The sequence below is a fragment of the Bos taurus genome, chromosome 7 (assembly GCF_002263795.3).
Source record: "Bos taurus isolate L1 Dominette 01449 registration number 42190680 breed Hereford chromosome 7, ARS-UCD2.0, whole genome shotgun sequence".
NCBI classification, from domain to species: Eukaryota; Metazoa; Chordata; class Mammalia; order Artiodactyla; family Bovidae; genus Bos; species Bos taurus.
The window spans coordinates 29,062,374-29,078,953 of NC_037334.1; the positions used below are offsets into that span (position 1 = coordinate 29,062,374).

Here is a 16,580-nt window from a genome sequence, read left to right on the forward strand (position 1 = left end):
TTGTGATAGGATTCATCATCACTATTAGAAGGCAAGAAAATAAATTTTCCAGTTGAGGAACATGGGCCTCAGTGAGGTTAAATGACTCTCATAAGTCACAGGCTTACTTAGTGGGGAGGTGTGGCCAACGTCCTGTGGTCTGCTCCCCCCATCCCTATGGCTTCTTTTGTACATGTTTTCCCACGGCATCCTAAGCTTCACAATTAGAGAGTTGGTACTCTCCAAGACACCTCACCTCTTTTCTTTTATTCAGTCTTCTTGTTTATCTAACTGAAGCTGTATTTGTTCTTTTAGAATTAATGTATGCTGTCGATCCAGAGAAGGCAATGGCACCCCACTCCAGTACTCTTGCCTGGAAAATCCCATGGACAGAGGAGCCTGGAAGGCTGCAGTCCATGAGGTCGCTAAGAGTCGGACACGACACTGAGCGACTTCACTTTCACTTTTCACTTTCCTGCATTGGAGAAGGAAATGGCAACCCACTCCAGTGTTCTTGCCTTGAGAATCCCAGGGACAGGGGAGCCTGGTGGGCTTCCGTCTATGGGGTCGCACAGAGTCGGACACGAATGAAGTGACTTAGCAGCAGCATGCTGTCGATCAAGGATATGAAGACTATTTTGAGAATGTTCCATTTTGTTTTTTCAGTTTATATGTGTCGCACCAAATTACAGTCAATTTACAACTAACTATACAAATTAAGAGTTTGTTGGGAATCATGCAAGAAAATGTGCAGTCGCTGGTTTATAATTTTCTTTGGTCTTTTTTTTTTTTTTTTTTCCCTCTTTTAAATTCTAGAAAGTGACTTCAGTCTCATGCAGTCCTTTAGTTGTAATAAAGACTACAGGGCTGCACTGGCTTCCCCCACCTCCCTTAAATTTTCTTCCTCTGAATCCCTTTCTTCATTTGTCAGCTCAGTTTTAAAATAGAAACTATCAGTGTGAACTTTGATCCACATTAAGCTGCATTTACACAAAAGCATAAATCACCAGATCTGGGGCTTGGGGCTGTTAAATGCTTTCCTTTCTCGGGCTCTGTGATCAAGAATGAAGAACAATAAAAAGCATGGAGCAAAAGGAGTTTTATGGCAGCTTGGAGAGCAGGAAATTAACTTTCTTTAGCGTGCAGTTGGATGAAGGGCTGTTCTGTCGCATCTTGGATCACTCAGGCAAGTGAACGTCACTGTATCATTTTAGTGAAATGCAAACTGTAGCAATAGTTCCTCCAGTCATATGAACAAGAAGCCCACACAGATGACTGCTTCAGCTGTTGGAGGAGGAGCACACTTCCTCATATGACTTCTCTTGAAAAACGCTCTGTGTGTGTGTGTGTTTTTAAGAACAAAGACTATGCACTATTATGTCTGTATCAAATGTTGATTTCTTAAAAATTTTAACTGAGAATATATGAACAGACTAAGATGGAATTTTACCAGAAGAGCTTTCTCTCTGTCCTTTTTACACGTCTCCTGTGTCAGCCCAACTGATAAGACATATAAACATCATCTCTTGTATGTCAGTGACGTCTCTGTGCAACCTGAGGACACAGGTGATCTGGAGTCCTGTGCAGAGATGTTGTGCGTTTGGCTTTTTCGCCTGTGACAATCGGTCAGCAGGGCCAGAGCTATTCTGTAGCAGTCATAACAGTTGTTGCAGTGGGTGGAAGGCGTGGATCAGTCTGTTGGTGACCTACCTACTCAGTACATACCTAGCTTTTGGTTTCATTAATGGCCTGACTCCCTCATTTTTTGTGGTAAAGGACACCTCTGCTGTTGTCCTCAGGATTGGGGTGCAAGGGAGCGGTTGCACCACAGGGTCTCGTTTTGGCTGACGTTTCTCTTTTCTGAACATAGAGTTGCTGAGTCCCGATCAAACTCATCAGGGATCTTCACAAGTTGAAGCACTAAAGGACTTGTACATGGAGGAGCTCAGATTCTGTTGAGCACATGCATTTATGGGTAGTTCTCCATTTCTATGAACGCTGTCAAACTTTGCAGTAGAACACTTAGTTAAAAGTTGATGCCTAATACATGCTAATAATATCCAGTTTCTGTGTTTCTGTGTGTGTAATCAAGTTTATGATTTTGTATGTTTGGCAGAGTAAATTAATCTGTTTTAGTAGTGATTGAATTCATTATGGTTTATAAAGTACTTTGAAAACAATTTTAATCTATCTCTTATGCTTAAATGTCCAGTGATGCCTATATGGATATTTATTGGAGTTTCTCCTTTGAAAAATGTTATGTTGAAAATAACAGTTTCATGACAAGTGGGAAATAGTCTTCATTTTGCAAAGCATATTTCCTGCACATCTCTTGAGGCTAAACATTGTCAATTGGTAAATTTGTAAGGACCCCAAAGGCCTGTCTGTAACCCAAGAAGCTAGAGCTCCAATGTTTACTTTGTGTATCGTGAAAACCGAAAATGCTTATTTCTCTTCTACTCTGTATTTTGGCACCATTAAAACACTCAAAGCATATTATAATTGCAAATAGAATTTGGAATGGTGATCTATTCTGGAAGTGATGTCAACAGATTGCATTGAAAAGAGCTGCAAGCACGCAGCACCACTGCAGTAAGCCTGTCTGTCTTTCAGGTTGACCCCCTGTTTACAGTACCAGCGCCTCCGCCGCCGATTGCCAGCAGTCTCACGCCTCAGCTCCTGCCCTCCTACTTTTCCCCATCTTCATCCAATATTGCAGCACCGGTTGAACAGCTTTTGGTTCGGACTCGTTCCGTGGGTGTCAATACGTGTGAAGTTGGAGTAGTGACAGAGCCAGAGTGTCTTGGGCCCTGTGAACCCGGAACCAGTGTGAATTTGGAAGGGATCGTGTGGCATGAAACAGAAGAAGGTAAATACAATTTATTTTGATCTATTCCCCCATGTCCTGTTCCCTGTGATGTCTCTGTGTCTACCTGTAATGGGAATTTGCTTTGTGGTATTCAGAGAGGAAAGAAAAGTGGTTTCTACGCGCTCTTGATTTTTGTTGAAATAAGAGCTATGTTTCTCTTTTTGTTCATGGCTGCTTTTACATTCATTCAGGAACAGTCTGGTGTCTATCTAAGTGCTTCTCCACTTTAAGTGCTTTAACGTGGAAGGACTCTGAGAAGCAGGCTGAAGGTTACCGTTTCTCCTAGGAGGTATCATGAAAATTAGAATGGGCAATAGATCTCAAGTTCGTTTTGTTGTTGGTTTGCCAACTGATCTGTCTTGAGATGGTTGTTTCTGTGTTGTTGAGGCTTATATTTACCTTCTGAGTTGAGCCAGTGTTCCTACATTTAGCAAGGGCCATTGCTGTGATTTGACGGTGGCCAGTTGTTGCTCAGAGTTAATGAAGCCAAGGTCCAAGGTGTAAGCTCCAGTTGAGTCAGTCAGTTCTTTTCTGTGGCTGGAGACGCAGCACCTTCCTGGTGCCCTAATTCAGCAGGCCGTCTGGCAAGTGCTGTCTATTAGTCATGAGACCCAAGGTGCAAGAGAACTAAATAGATTGGGTGAATCTCTCATTCCTATTGGAAATGCACATCAGATGTGTGTCATAACGGACAGTGGATCCAGACATGGTTGGCCACATCTCATAGTACAAGATCATCAAGTATAGCATGTTTCATATGGCCAGTGTCCTTGACAGAGCACAGTAGATAATTAATACAAACTAAATATGAAGGGGAGAGCTCCACTGCTGCATTTTGGAGTGCTTCCTGCCATGGGGAAGAAGCATGCTCCAGGGTACACCCGGGGACCAAAGGAAAGTGAAGAACAGAGGGGAAACGTTTTTCCTCTGAGCTAGATTGGTCAAAAGTGAGGAGATGACCCTTATCAGTATCATTGTCTTTTAGGAGAGGAGTTCAGAGCAAGGATAAATGTAACAAGAAGGACCTGAGATGCAAAGTCAATAGATTCCTCTGTATCAAGGGGGAGAACTGGGGGCTGAAACTCAAAGGAGAAGAAATAAAATATGTGCTGAAGAGGCTGAATGGATGGGAAAGGATAATATATTGGGGGTGATTGTTGGGAAAGAAATGGTTGGGAGAAAATAGTTAAGAATGGTGACAAACTAGGGAATGAGAGTAAAAATGACTGAAAATCAGGCGACAGGTGTAAGCATAACTGCGAGAAGGCAAAAAATAGGCTGTTTCAAGATGGAAAAACAAAACTTCTAAGGAAAATCTTTGAATTCTACATACTATCTTGAATTTACTCTTCTTGTAGGATGGATTTCATCATTAGATAGAAAATTTGGTAGATAGCATCAGTAAGGAAAAATCAAGATTGAATTCTATAGGAAGCAGCCATGAGAAGAATGAAAGCAGCAGATCCGGAGAGCTCTCTTATTTGCTCAAATAGACCTGACAGTTAACATTTACTCTTGGTTTTAGAAACGTGGGAGGTTTTGCGCCTTCTCCCTCTTTGTACCTTAAACTGGAAAGCCACTTAAATCAGTACTGCACAACCACACCGGGAGGAATCGGTGTCAGAGGAGCTGGAATTAAACCTCTGTCGTGTTGCTTGTCGTTCAGAACCCGCCCAGTGCAGGGGCTTCACGTGGGGAGCTGGCTTCTCCTTCATTGCCTCTGGGTTGTGCACGGTTCATCTTCCTTTAGATTTTTTTTCCTAGAGCAGAAGTGATGGATAAGGGCTTCAGACTGGCATCTCCATGAGAAAACGTAGAAAAGACTTCAAGACATTATGAAGATTAATTAGTGGAGGTGCTGATTTTCGGGTATAAAATGATTTAAAAAGAGTAAGGATTAATTTACATCAAGTTGAAAGTCAGACTGTCTTGTACTTGGATAACCAACTCTTTAGGGTGAAGCACTACCTTCCATTTTCCTACCTGTGACTTAGCGCCTGTCTGTTTATACTGCGTCATGATTCTATTTATTTCAGTGTGGGATAGGACAGGTTCCTGCAGCGTGACCTTCCTGCATGGTAGATGCTGTAAAATTAAATTAAAAATCCAGAAGGTTTTTGTGGTTCTAAAACAGCTCTAAGTTTAGGGTTTGGTTTTGTTTTGTTTTGTTTTTTCTCACTTTGCTTAGGAGTCTGCTGATTTTTTTACTTTGAACCTTGGCCTTCAGTAAAAGATGGGCTTCCCTGGTGGCTCAGAGGGTAAAGCAGCTGCCTGCAATGCAGGAGAGCTGGGTTTGATCCCTGAGTCAGGAAGATCCCCTGGGGAAGGAAATGGCAACCCACGCCAGTGCCTCCGGTGTTCTTGCCTGGAAGATCCCATGGACGGAGAAGCCTGGTAGGCTACAGTCCATGGGGTCGCAAAGAGTCAGACACGACTGAGTGACTTCACTTTCACTTTAGTAAAACATGGGATTATTTAGAAAAAAGAAGATCTGTGTTTGAAAACAATAGTATATATGTTGATTGGAAATTCTGATGCTCTGGGCATACGTTTAAAGGGCTTTCATCATCATTATTATTTAGAAGTGATATGAATAAAGCCTCCCCAGTTCCTTGCTGTTCTTTGAAAATCCGTCTCCTGAGTCCAGTGTGCCTTCCCTGATCCTCTGTGATCCCTGAATCCCCGTGGGTGACTTCCTTCAGATGGCAGAGTAGTGGAGTCTTCCACAGCTCCTCTGAATTGCCTCACATTTTCCAGGATTTGGAATGTGTGGATGTTTACTGTGATGACAAGGAGGAGATGGAGCTGTTAATAGAGTTATTCTTGCTGAGTAAACTAAACTTCTGACCTCCATAGAACGTAACTTGCCTTAGTCGAGGCCTGGGTCATAAGATGTGTGTTTAATGTGTAACTATTTTCAAGAGCATTCCATTTGCACTTTTCTTGGGTTTTTTTTTTTTTTTTTTTTTTTTTTGTACAGTGTGTTTAAAACTCTTGTACCAATTTAAAAATTAAACCCACTTGACCATTAACTTTTCCCTTTTGGGAAAAACAAAGAGAGAAGCAGAACAAACACATTTGGAGCCAGTTATTTGACAGAGCTAAAAGAGATGGATTTGGGGAGAAGTGAAGGGAAAGTGAGCCTCGTTTTTTCTAGTACTAGGTTTCACTCACAGAGAGCTTCAGGCCGGGCACTTGTAAAACTGTCAGTTGCCTTTGACTAATGCTATAGATTGAGTTGAATAAAATCTCTTCCTTGGTATTTTCATTTTGAAGATATTGTATCACTGGTAGTGCTTTTCACAAACCCAATTTATGTGCATTCACCCATGTGTGAAGTTTGTATGTGCTTGTTCTAAGATCCTAGACATTTTAAAAGGCCCCATTTGCAGTCTTTGGGGGAATATCAAGTGTTCCTGTGATTTCATTGGAAGATGGTAGGAGCAGCAAAGCTGAAATATGACGTCCCCACTAGGTACCTTATGGTTTCTTATGCTTGGAATTCTTCATTTGAGGAGGGTTCTTTTAATCATAGATTTTCGCGCTTGTGTTACTGCCAAAAACTCTACTCAGGAATAAAGTGTTAGGAGAGGAGTTCCCTCTGGAAATAATTAGTGGGTTTCAGATCATGCTTAATAGGAGAGAAAAATTATTACTGCATTTGGATGTATAGTTACTCTACTCTGATCTTTCTTCTTTAAGGTGAATGCATAGGAGCAATGACGTATTGTACAAAATCACTCGCAGATGTTAGAAAGAATTTCCTTAGCATTTCATTCCTGACATTTGGGACACACATGCCCATGTATAGTTATTTGTTTGAAAATTTGCTCTTTTGGTGGGGCGGGGGCAAAGAAAACATGGTGTGTACAGCATTTTGTATAAGTACTTGTGTGTTGAGGTTGGTTTTTTTAGATTTCGAGACTGTATTTTCTTTTTGATTCTTACAGAATCCTGTTTCTTATTGTTTTTTTTTTTCCCCTCTCTGAGAACATACTTGGTTCAGCTGGATCCACTGTTCATTGTTATGACTGTCGTTTACCATGGCTCTGCCATTCTGTCCTGAAGAAAAGGAAGTGAGAGAAAGCAAACTGGTTATTTGTCAGTGAAGGCCTTTTAAACATCTGTAGGTTGTAGATGAGTGGTTCTCAACTTTGTGCCTGTGAATCACCTGGAGAGCTTTTAAACCCTACTGATGCCCTGGTGTCTCCTTAGTCTGGGCTGGCAATTTGGTGACCTGCCACTGGTATTTTTTTCCACCTCCCTCCAGGGGTTTCTAATGTGTAAACAATTATGAGAACCATTGTCTCAGGGGAAAGAGGGGATGTCCTGGCCCTTTGCACGCTGCTTGACTTTTTCCCTTTAAGGAAGTCACATGTATCATTGCCTCATTTTCCCAGGTATGAAATGGACAGAAACACCTGCCCCGTGTACCTCACAGGGTGGATAATGTCTATCAGGATGCTGTAGTGTGACCGGTGAGCATAGCTGTTTAATGACTGTGCTAATGAGAAAGAGGGCCCAGCTTTGATCCTGAACATGAACCCCACAGAGGTTTTGAGGGGCTTAATGAACAATTAGCTGGTGTATCACTCATCCTAAGTCATTAATACAGTGAGGCAGACCTTAGTTTCTTTCTCCAGTAAGCCAGATACTGTGACTTCATTTCTGTGTGGTCTGCTGAGTTATTTCTGAAATAGTTCAGAAACCCAAAGTGTTAAGGAAAGTTGATAAAAGTAGCAAATGAAAGATTGTACTCGGAAAACATTGGGAGTTTTCAGAGGGGATAATAGGAATAAAAATTATGACTTATGAGAAAAGAGACTTTCCTGGTGGCTCAGATGGTAAAGCGTCTGCAGGAGACCCGGGTTCAGTCCCTGGGTTGGGAAGATCCCCTGGAGAAGGAAATGGCAACCCACTCCAGTACTCTTGCCTGGAAAATTCCGTGGACGGAGGAGCCTGGTGGGCTACAGTCCATGGGGTTGCAAAGAGTCGGACACGGCTGAGCAACTTCACTTTCTCTTCTTTTATGAGAAAACACCCAGTGTGAGAGGAAGAATGCTTGTTTATATCAGGTCTTTCACCTGATGTTTGGTGTGTTTTCTGAAGAAAGAAAAGTGATCTTGGGAATTAATGTTTTAATCAGAGAAGTAAATGATTCTCTTTTAAACCATCAGAGATGTTCTTAAATTCTTCTGCTTTTTTTGCATCTCCCAAGTCACAAAAAAGATAGTGTTTTTATGTGCAAGGGAGGGGGTCTCAAGCTAATTTTTTTTTCCTTTGAAATTCTTTTTTTTTTTTAACTAATTATTTTTTTTTACTTTACAATATTGTATTGGTTTTGCCATACATTGACATGAATCCACCATGGGTGTACATGTGTTCCCCATCCTGAACCCCCGCTCCCACCTCTCTCCCCATCCCATCTAATTTATTAAAAAGCAGGTGACCCCACATAATTGACGATGGCACTGATGTTTGCTATTGTTATTTGTATTCTGCAGTATTTACTTACCAACCTTTTTGAAAAGAGAACATTTCTTTTTAAATTTTGACTCATGAGATTCAGTATTAATCCAAGCTTGCTTTGTATTTTTAGTAATTGAACACAGAGTTGGTCTAGTACTTTTAATGATTGAAACATTACTATTTCTTGAGATAGTTCCCAGTGATTTTATAAATTCAGTTTTGACTCACAAGCGGAGTAAGATGCCCACTTTCACTTCTGCATTTCATTACCTGCCATATCAGTTAATGATTATAGCTGTGCAGTGAGGGGGAACTTTAAGATGGCTGATGGGCCATGCTCCCTGTCAGTACCATACTCAGTGGAGATAAAACAGCTCCCAGGGTGTGAGTTTGGTAGGTGAGCACAGTTGTTTAATCATAAATGAGAAAAAGGGTTCAAATGTGATCCTCAGCATAAACTTCTCAGAGGGCTGAAAGGCCTACTAGTTGCTTCCACTTACACCCTCACCTTCCCGGGCCATCTCCCGGTAGGGGTTGCCGATTAAAATGTGGATTGTCTCTTAAGATACATCACCATTGGTGGTAGAGCAGCTCAAAGGATGCACTTTCCAAAATGTACAAGTGCTGCTCATTTTCACATGCAAAAAGCAACCCAAATAGAGAATTAGATCCGTATGTTTGCTTTATCATGATGGTGGTGGTTTAGTTGCTAAGTCATGTTTGACTCTTTGCAACGCCATGGACTGTAGCCTGCCAGGTTATGATCATGGGATTTCCCAGGCAAGATTCCTGGAGTGGGTTGCCATTTCCTTCTCCAGGGGATTTTCCCAACCCAGGGATCAAACCTGCATCTCCTGCTTGGCATGCAGACTCTATTGCTGAGCCACCTGGGGAAACCCTTTCTGAACTATATGCCATCTTTATTTTCTCTGATTATTCTGTTTACAGTGGCGAAAGAATTTTTAATAAAGTGAAATTGTTCGATGGGGTATATTATAAACAACTACAAAGCTCATATCACATTTTTTTAAAAAGATTACTAAAACTAATGTTTTCAGAAAAATACAGAAGGTAAAGATGGAGACGAGGTCTTCACGGTAGGTACTCAGTAAAGACGTGCTGACAGAAGGAGGGAGTAAGGATGGGAGCAGGGAAGCCTTGTCTGGGGCATTTTCCTGGGTTTTTTGCTTTATGCTCTCTTGGATCTGTTTAATGCTTTCTTGATGATAGAATGAGAAAATTTGGATATGATGAGTGATTGTGTGTTGCTGGAAAACCATAACACAGTCGGTTCACCTCTTGTCAATGTGAAAAGTAAGCGGCTATTCGATAAGATTTAACATAATGTCTTTGGACCAAACATTTGTTCTTTTGTGTTATTTTAATATGTATTTTGGTGGTGACATTAGGTGTTAAGTAATGAAGTGGTAAGTTTCAAACTCACTGTGTATTGAAGGCATTTTGTTTCCCCTTTTGATTGGTTGATATTGTATCTAAATTTAGTCTTGTATGTGAATACAGAATGTAAAATATTTTAAACTGGACTTTTCTTAGGACTGAGGTATATACAGTAAAAGATTTAAGAAGTTGTCTTTCAAGAGTTGTGTGTGTGGTATTATCCAGTATGCTTGTGTGTCTTTTCCCTGTGGAGGAGATGGTAAGAAAATGTGAGTCTTAACATTATAGTGGCTTGGAACTGACGATATTATTTTCTAATTACAAAATTCACTTAGTCTCATGGGTTGCATAGAATAGCTGTTGGCCCATCTGGGCATATGTATTAAAAGGTTCCAATGACGTTTAAAAAATACATTTAAAACAGTTTCATTGAGATATAATTCACATAATGTACAATCCATCCATTTAAAGTGTACAACTTAGTGGTTTTATAGTGTATGCAGTGTTGTGCAGCTATCACAATTAATTCTAGAATATATTCATTACTCTCCAAGAAACCCCATGCCCATTAGCAGTCACTCCCACTTGCCCCAGTCCCTCATTTTACTGACTTTTACTTCTTTGTCCTTACCTGATTTTTTGTTGTCTTTAATGTGTAAATATGTCTGTTTCATGGAGAAGAGGAAGGCTTTTTTGTTGAGCACTTTTTCTGTGCCAAACATCATCCTGGGCATGCTTTCCCAGTGATTGCCTTCAGTGCTCAGGACAAAATCCAAAGTGACCTCCCTCATTATATTTTAAAAGAGGAGACTTAGAAAGGGATTCACGTGGCGAGGGAATTTGAACCCACAGCGGTCGGAGTTTGAGCCCTTGCCTCTTCAAACCTCCTCCTAGGTGTTCTGGATTTCTGTCACTGCCCAAAGTTCCTGTGTATCTTACAAACCTCTCTTTGGAGAGAAGGATTAAATTTGATAATAATAGCTGGAGTTTTTATTTTTAAGCATGGAGGGGTAGGAGATTTCTCTGTAGGTCTAGCATCTCATCTTGGCAGGAGTCATTGAATCAGCCTTAGCTGGGTTGCTGTATACAAACCATCCCTTTCAGCCCCGCTATGCCATAAGCTTCCTTCGTGCACAAACCCCATCTGTTTTGTTCACTGTTGGATCCCCAGCGCCTGGCACGGAGTAATACACCATACATATTTGTTGAATGTTGAATAAATTCACAGAACAAAGTGATCTGGTCTTGATACCTGTTTAAGTTTGAATAGTGTCGCTTTCTACTCAGGAATATGTTACTTTTAAATTAAGTTTGGCCTACACAATCTGGAAAATAAAGTTCTAGAAATCTAGTTGGTTACTGACTTTTTAAAGCTGTTATAAAATCTGACAATATTTCAGCTTCCAGCTTTGCTATTATTAGACTAATCTCCACAAAAAAGGAGAAACAAACTATTTGGCGTGCTTCTTCCCTTCAGTCATTTATATCTTCAATATGGTGTTGATTTTTTTATTATTTTAAAAGAAATACATTTTGAGACATTTGGGGGAGAAAAAATACAGACGAAAAAGTCATCTATGATCTCATTGTTCAGACTAGACTTCAGTTTGTTGATTTCTTTCCAAATATTATTTGGAATGAACATGAAATATCTAAATTTCTCTCATGGTAACTATTTACACTGCCTTCAACTCCTTAGATAATTGTCATCTTTGTGCATGAAGTTTTTGTATTGTTTTGTGGATTTGCAGTTATTGGGCTAGCAGCAGTTTTCAAGGAGAATTGCTGAGTCAGAGCACATGGGCATTTTTGATACACTAGCAGATAGTAACTGTTTAACCACTTTCCCAACAGGTGGTACTGGTTCACAGCCCAGTGGATCCCCTCCTTGGTTACCTGTCCCAACTTTGGGCTCAATGACATTTTGATGGCATGAGATTTTAAGTAAAATGTGTAGCTTGCAGTGCCAATATCCAGGGTCCTGTCCTAGACAGAAGAGGGAATAGGACCTTCTTCATATAGTAAATATCGAAATGGTCCAGCCTGAGAAGGCAGGTGTGCAAGTGAAGTGGTGTTCCCAAGAGAGCTTGCAGCTGAGGCTCTGCCTGGTGGCGGGCTTTGCTCTGGATGTAGTGAGCTTTAGATTTCACTCCTGCTTATGTCTAGTATGACATTTTACAGCTTTTTTTCCCCCCAGTGAAAGAAGTTAAAGAGACTTTTAGATCTGAGGAATTCAAACACCCAGGGGAGAAAATTAGTCTGTCAAGCATCCATTCTGAACTGGGAGGAATTGAAATCACTCATGTTTCTGTCTCTGCAAACATCTTTCTTTTGGGTTCTGCTCCTTCAGAATAAAGATCGACAAAGGATAAGGTCTTTATAGAGAAAGCTTTGCACTGCATGGTTTGTTGGTAACATATTATCATTTGTCTTATGTTGTATCCCAGCAGTTTGTGGATTTCTCTGTGGCACACCCTGACTCTGCCCTGCCCTCTATCTCCAGGCATCTATTTCCTCCCATGGCCTCTTCCCTTGGCCACCTCTGTGTATCGAGGCTGCAGGAGGAAGAACTATTGAGATGGTTTTTAAAAGTAATATCTACCAAAGCATTCCCATATGTACCCAGGCCTTCTTTTCTCAGATAAGTTTGGTTAATATTTCCCAGGCAAAAGCAAAATAAGCTGTAGGGAGAAGGAATTAGGAATTAGGTTGCAAAAAAAGCCTTTCTCAGCAGAGTTGGGGGAATTAAGCTCATGGGCACAATTACAGAGTATCCAGCAAAGTCTGATGTAACAATGGGGAGACCCAAGGCGAGGGTGGATAAAAAGCGATGCGAGGTAGGCAAGACCCTTATTGCTCATTTGATAATTGCTTATAACTGGGTTGTAAATTGAGCAATTACATACTCACCACACCTACATATATATATATATATATACATATATATACATTTCCTAATGATGCCTTCTGACTCAGATATATTTTTGAGACACTTTCGTAGTATTTGCAGTCCTCAGGTGTAAGAAGTATGGCTCTTTCCTCTACATGACACATGACATGTTTGGCAAGCCTGAACAATTAAACACTTTTGCCCAGGGAACTTTACACTGCTCTGCCAACATGTAATTAGCATCTCATTTATGTGGAAAACTCCTATAATTAGTCCTGTTACACTTCTAAAGAACCTGGGGTCCAGTCTAAATAAAGTGACTGTAGGTTCTTTCTGGATTTCCAGAGAGTCTTACCTAAAATGATCAGCCTTGCCTAGTTTTATGTCTGTGTTTGTTGATGTGTGTCTGTATGAATATAACCAATTATTTTAAAAATATGCTAAAAGGAAAATAAACATGTGCTTGTCAGTTTGAGGTTTTGACTGAAATGTGGGAACTCAGTTCGGCTTATAGCGGGAAATGTTTTTAAAGAATTTAATATTCACCAAATATTTTTACAAAAATACCCCCAAATGTCATTTTCAACTCCATATTTCTTAACAAGGAAAAAAAAAAAAAAAAAAAGCCCAGCACTTGCGGTGCGTCAGAGGCGGTACCACATGTTCTTCTGGCTCAGTGGGCAGCCTGTTCCTGCCAGCCCTTCAGGGGCTCACTTGTACATCTGCACCGTTTGTATGTTGTCATGTCGATGTCTTCTTGATATCCACATTGACAGGCAATTTTTGAAGGAAGTCACAAGCCGACAGCGGAGAACACTGAATGTGTCTTATTTCTCCTGAGTAGCAGCAGAGACCGACTTGTTTGAACAGAGCCAGGGAAGACTGCTTTCCACCACTTTCTACAGCTTCAGGAGAAGACCCTGTAGTTCTTTAGAATATGAAAAGCTTTCTAGTTAAGACAAACCTGTACAGGGTGAATGCTGTAAGAGCAGATGAAGCAGCATTGAGATCAGTGGCATCAACTGGGCTCTCTCTGAATCTGGAACCAGGGTGACTGCAATAAACAAGCATGCAAAAAGTGCTTTAAAGTTCAAGAAGTCTTTGAATACTCAAGGGCAGACAGACAGGTTGGGAGGCCATAACCCGGAGCTGTGACAGTCTTCTTTGCAAAAGCATTCGTGCCATGTTCTCATTTCTTCGCTGAGACCTCTGGTTGGTAGGGTGACTAAAAGGCATTATACATGCAGTGAGAGTTCTAAAAAATGTTATGTTTTGAGTTGGTAGTGGAACAAATGACCCAATTAGGGGATTAGAGGAACGGAGTTGGTTGGCGGGGGTGGCGATTAGTTTTCAAAGAAGCAAAATGCAGTGAGCCAGTTGAAATTATATAGACTGCACATTTATCTTCAGTGATTCAGAAGGCGACTGTTAACCTCAGACCCTCAGCCAGTTACTGGAGAATCTCTGAAGTGTATACCCTTTAGGACATCTTACTTTATATATCAGTCAGTTCAGTCGCTCAGTCGTGTTCGACTCTGTGACCCCATGGACTGCAGCACGCCAGGCTTCCCTGTTCATCACCAACTCCTGGAGCTTGTTCAAACTCATGTCCATCAAATCGGTGATTCCATCCAACCATCTCATCCTCTGTTGTTCCCTTTTCCTCCTGCCTTCAATCTTTCCCATCTGGTTCTTTTCCAAGGAGTCAGTTCTTTGCATCAGGTGGCCAAAGTATTGGAGTTTCATTTTCAGCATCAGTCCTTCCAATGAGTATTAAGGACTGATTTCCTTTAGGATGGACTGGTTTGATCTCCTTGCAGTCCAAGGGACTCCTAAGAGTCTTCTCCGACTTTATATATGGCTTTTGAATTAAGTACTTGCTTAAATATCATGCAGCCTACCTTGCATTTTTCTTGTAGTAGCACGTTTCCAAGGATGGAAACAAAGCATGACTTATAGTGAATGTGACCATTAAGTAGTTGAAGCTATGATTAGCATCATTATCCTCATATTCTCAAAATGAGGAAGATGGAGTCTGCGAAGTTAGGACTGTGGTGGAAATCAAGGCAGGGTCAAAAGGAGAATAAAGGGCCAGAGTTCCAGTAGCTTCAGTGATGGCGTGGGAGGAATGTAAGGTTTCAGAAGGATGTGGACTGGACCATATGGGTTCCTCCTCCGAGGAGTCATTTAGCTTATTCAAAATCTTGGGGTCTGGGTTCTGGCTCATTGATAAGCCCGGCTTTCTTCACATTTGACTGCCACCCTGACCACTTGTGATCAGGCTTTTTCACCCAAGCGGTGGCCACCTTCATCTTGGGTATATTTACTCACTGTAAACCTTTGGGTATTTGGAAAGTAGAACGAGAAGCCTGGTGTTTAAAAAGGAATATTAGGGAGTTGTCCGGGAGCTGAAATTTGTGTTGTTTATTCCCTCCGCAAATTATGGCGGCTTCAACTTGTTATGGTTCCATGTTTGATGTCATTGCCCTGTTTATTTCATTCTGATTATGAATGAAAAGTGACAAGGAATAGCAGAAGTGCCAGGCCTATTGGTAAGCATAATGTGATTAGTTAGAACCCCAAAGAGGGTCAGTTTTCAAAACCTTTTCTGATGCACGTGAACTTCTTTTTGTATTTTGGTTACTTGAATAGTGAAAAGTATTTTGAGTGAGAGTACCTGACTGAAAAAATGCGTGTTGAGATGCTGTGTGCCTTTTTAATCCCCCAAGATAACTAAATAGAAGGAATATCTTATACTTCGTACAACATACTGTGCTTATTAAGATTTTCTGGAAGGCTCAGTCGCCTAAATCAAGAAACATTTGTAATATTTTTATTAAAAATTCTCCTTTATTCTCTTAGCTGCAATGGCTCTAATACCTATCTGTTCAGCAGATTCTTGAAAATGTATTGATGCAGAGCGCTCAAGAGTTTTTGGAGTTGCCCTCCACAGTAATTTTGGGTTAGGTCAGTAGGCAGGGTTAATGTTATCATGGCTATGTATATGTTAATCAGAACACAGCCATGTACTATGACTCTCTCTCTTTGCTTATCCAGTTTTCTCCCTGGGGTGATATTTATCTTATTTTTTGTTTGCTTAATGTTCTATGTGCCCTTCACTAATGCGTCACAAACTATCGTGCCAGAATTATAAACTGCTTCTCAGTTTGTTGACGTACAGCAAGCATTTCTAGATGTTTTATCTTTCGGAGTAGTCTCTCTATAGAGTCTTCTGTGCTCCAATCTGGATCGATAGCTCACACCTTATGCAGAGGTATGAAAGTCAGAGCTTTCTCTTGTACATCCTGCAGATTCATTCCATTTACCTCTTGTGTTAAACAGTATGTTTCCCGGGTCTTTGTACCCTTTTCTCTTGTTTTGTCCCTTCATTTTGGAGAAGCGCATGTCCCAATAGCTTCCTAAGAGAGGGTTCGTGGGAATTAACATTTTTGCAATCTTGATGTTTGGGCATGTTTTCCTTCTCCCTCACCTGGTTGATATAGTGGTTCAATGAAGAATTGGTTAAAATAATTTTCTCTCCAGACTGTTAAGATGTGGCTCCATCACTTTGAGTGTTGTCTTTGACATGTTCCACGTCATCCATATTTGAGTCCTTCTGCATGACACCTGTTTGTTTCCCCATATTCCAAGCCTTCATCTTCTCCTTGTCCCCAGCATTCTGACATTTCTCCGTGACACCCTTCTATGTGTTGGGCTGGACTTGATCCTGTCATTGGAAACTCAGGCCCTGTAGGGTTGAAAGTTTTGTAGATTTATTTCTTTGGAGAGGATGTAAAATCTGTTTCTATGCTCTCTGTTTCTGGAGCTCCTTTATTTACAGTTTGAACCTCCTATGTCAATCTTCTACTTTTCTGGTCTTTTCTCTCCTTTTTCAGATCTCTGGCTTAATAGGCTTTTATATGTTTTCTGATTTGGGGAGACTTTATCAACTTTATCTTTCAGTTTTTTCATTGA

At 40.8% G+C, this 16,580-nt stretch overlaps 1 protein-coding gene across 4 annotated transcripts in view; it reads left to right on the forward strand.

Moving 5' to 3' along the window:
• ZNF608 (zinc finger protein 608) overlaps nucleotides 1-16,580 on the forward strand; it is a 109,376-nt gene that overhangs the window by 45,804 nt on the left and 46,992 nt on the right. For all 4 annotated transcript variants that reach the window (XM_005209106.5, XM_005209107.5, XM_005209104.5 and 1 more), the window contains one exon: nucleotides 2,593-2,848. In XM_005209106.5, the coding sequence (XP_005209163.1) occupies nucleotides 2,593-2,848 (256 nt within the window). The remainder of the gene's footprint in view (nucleotides 1-2,592; nucleotides 2,849-16,580) is intronic.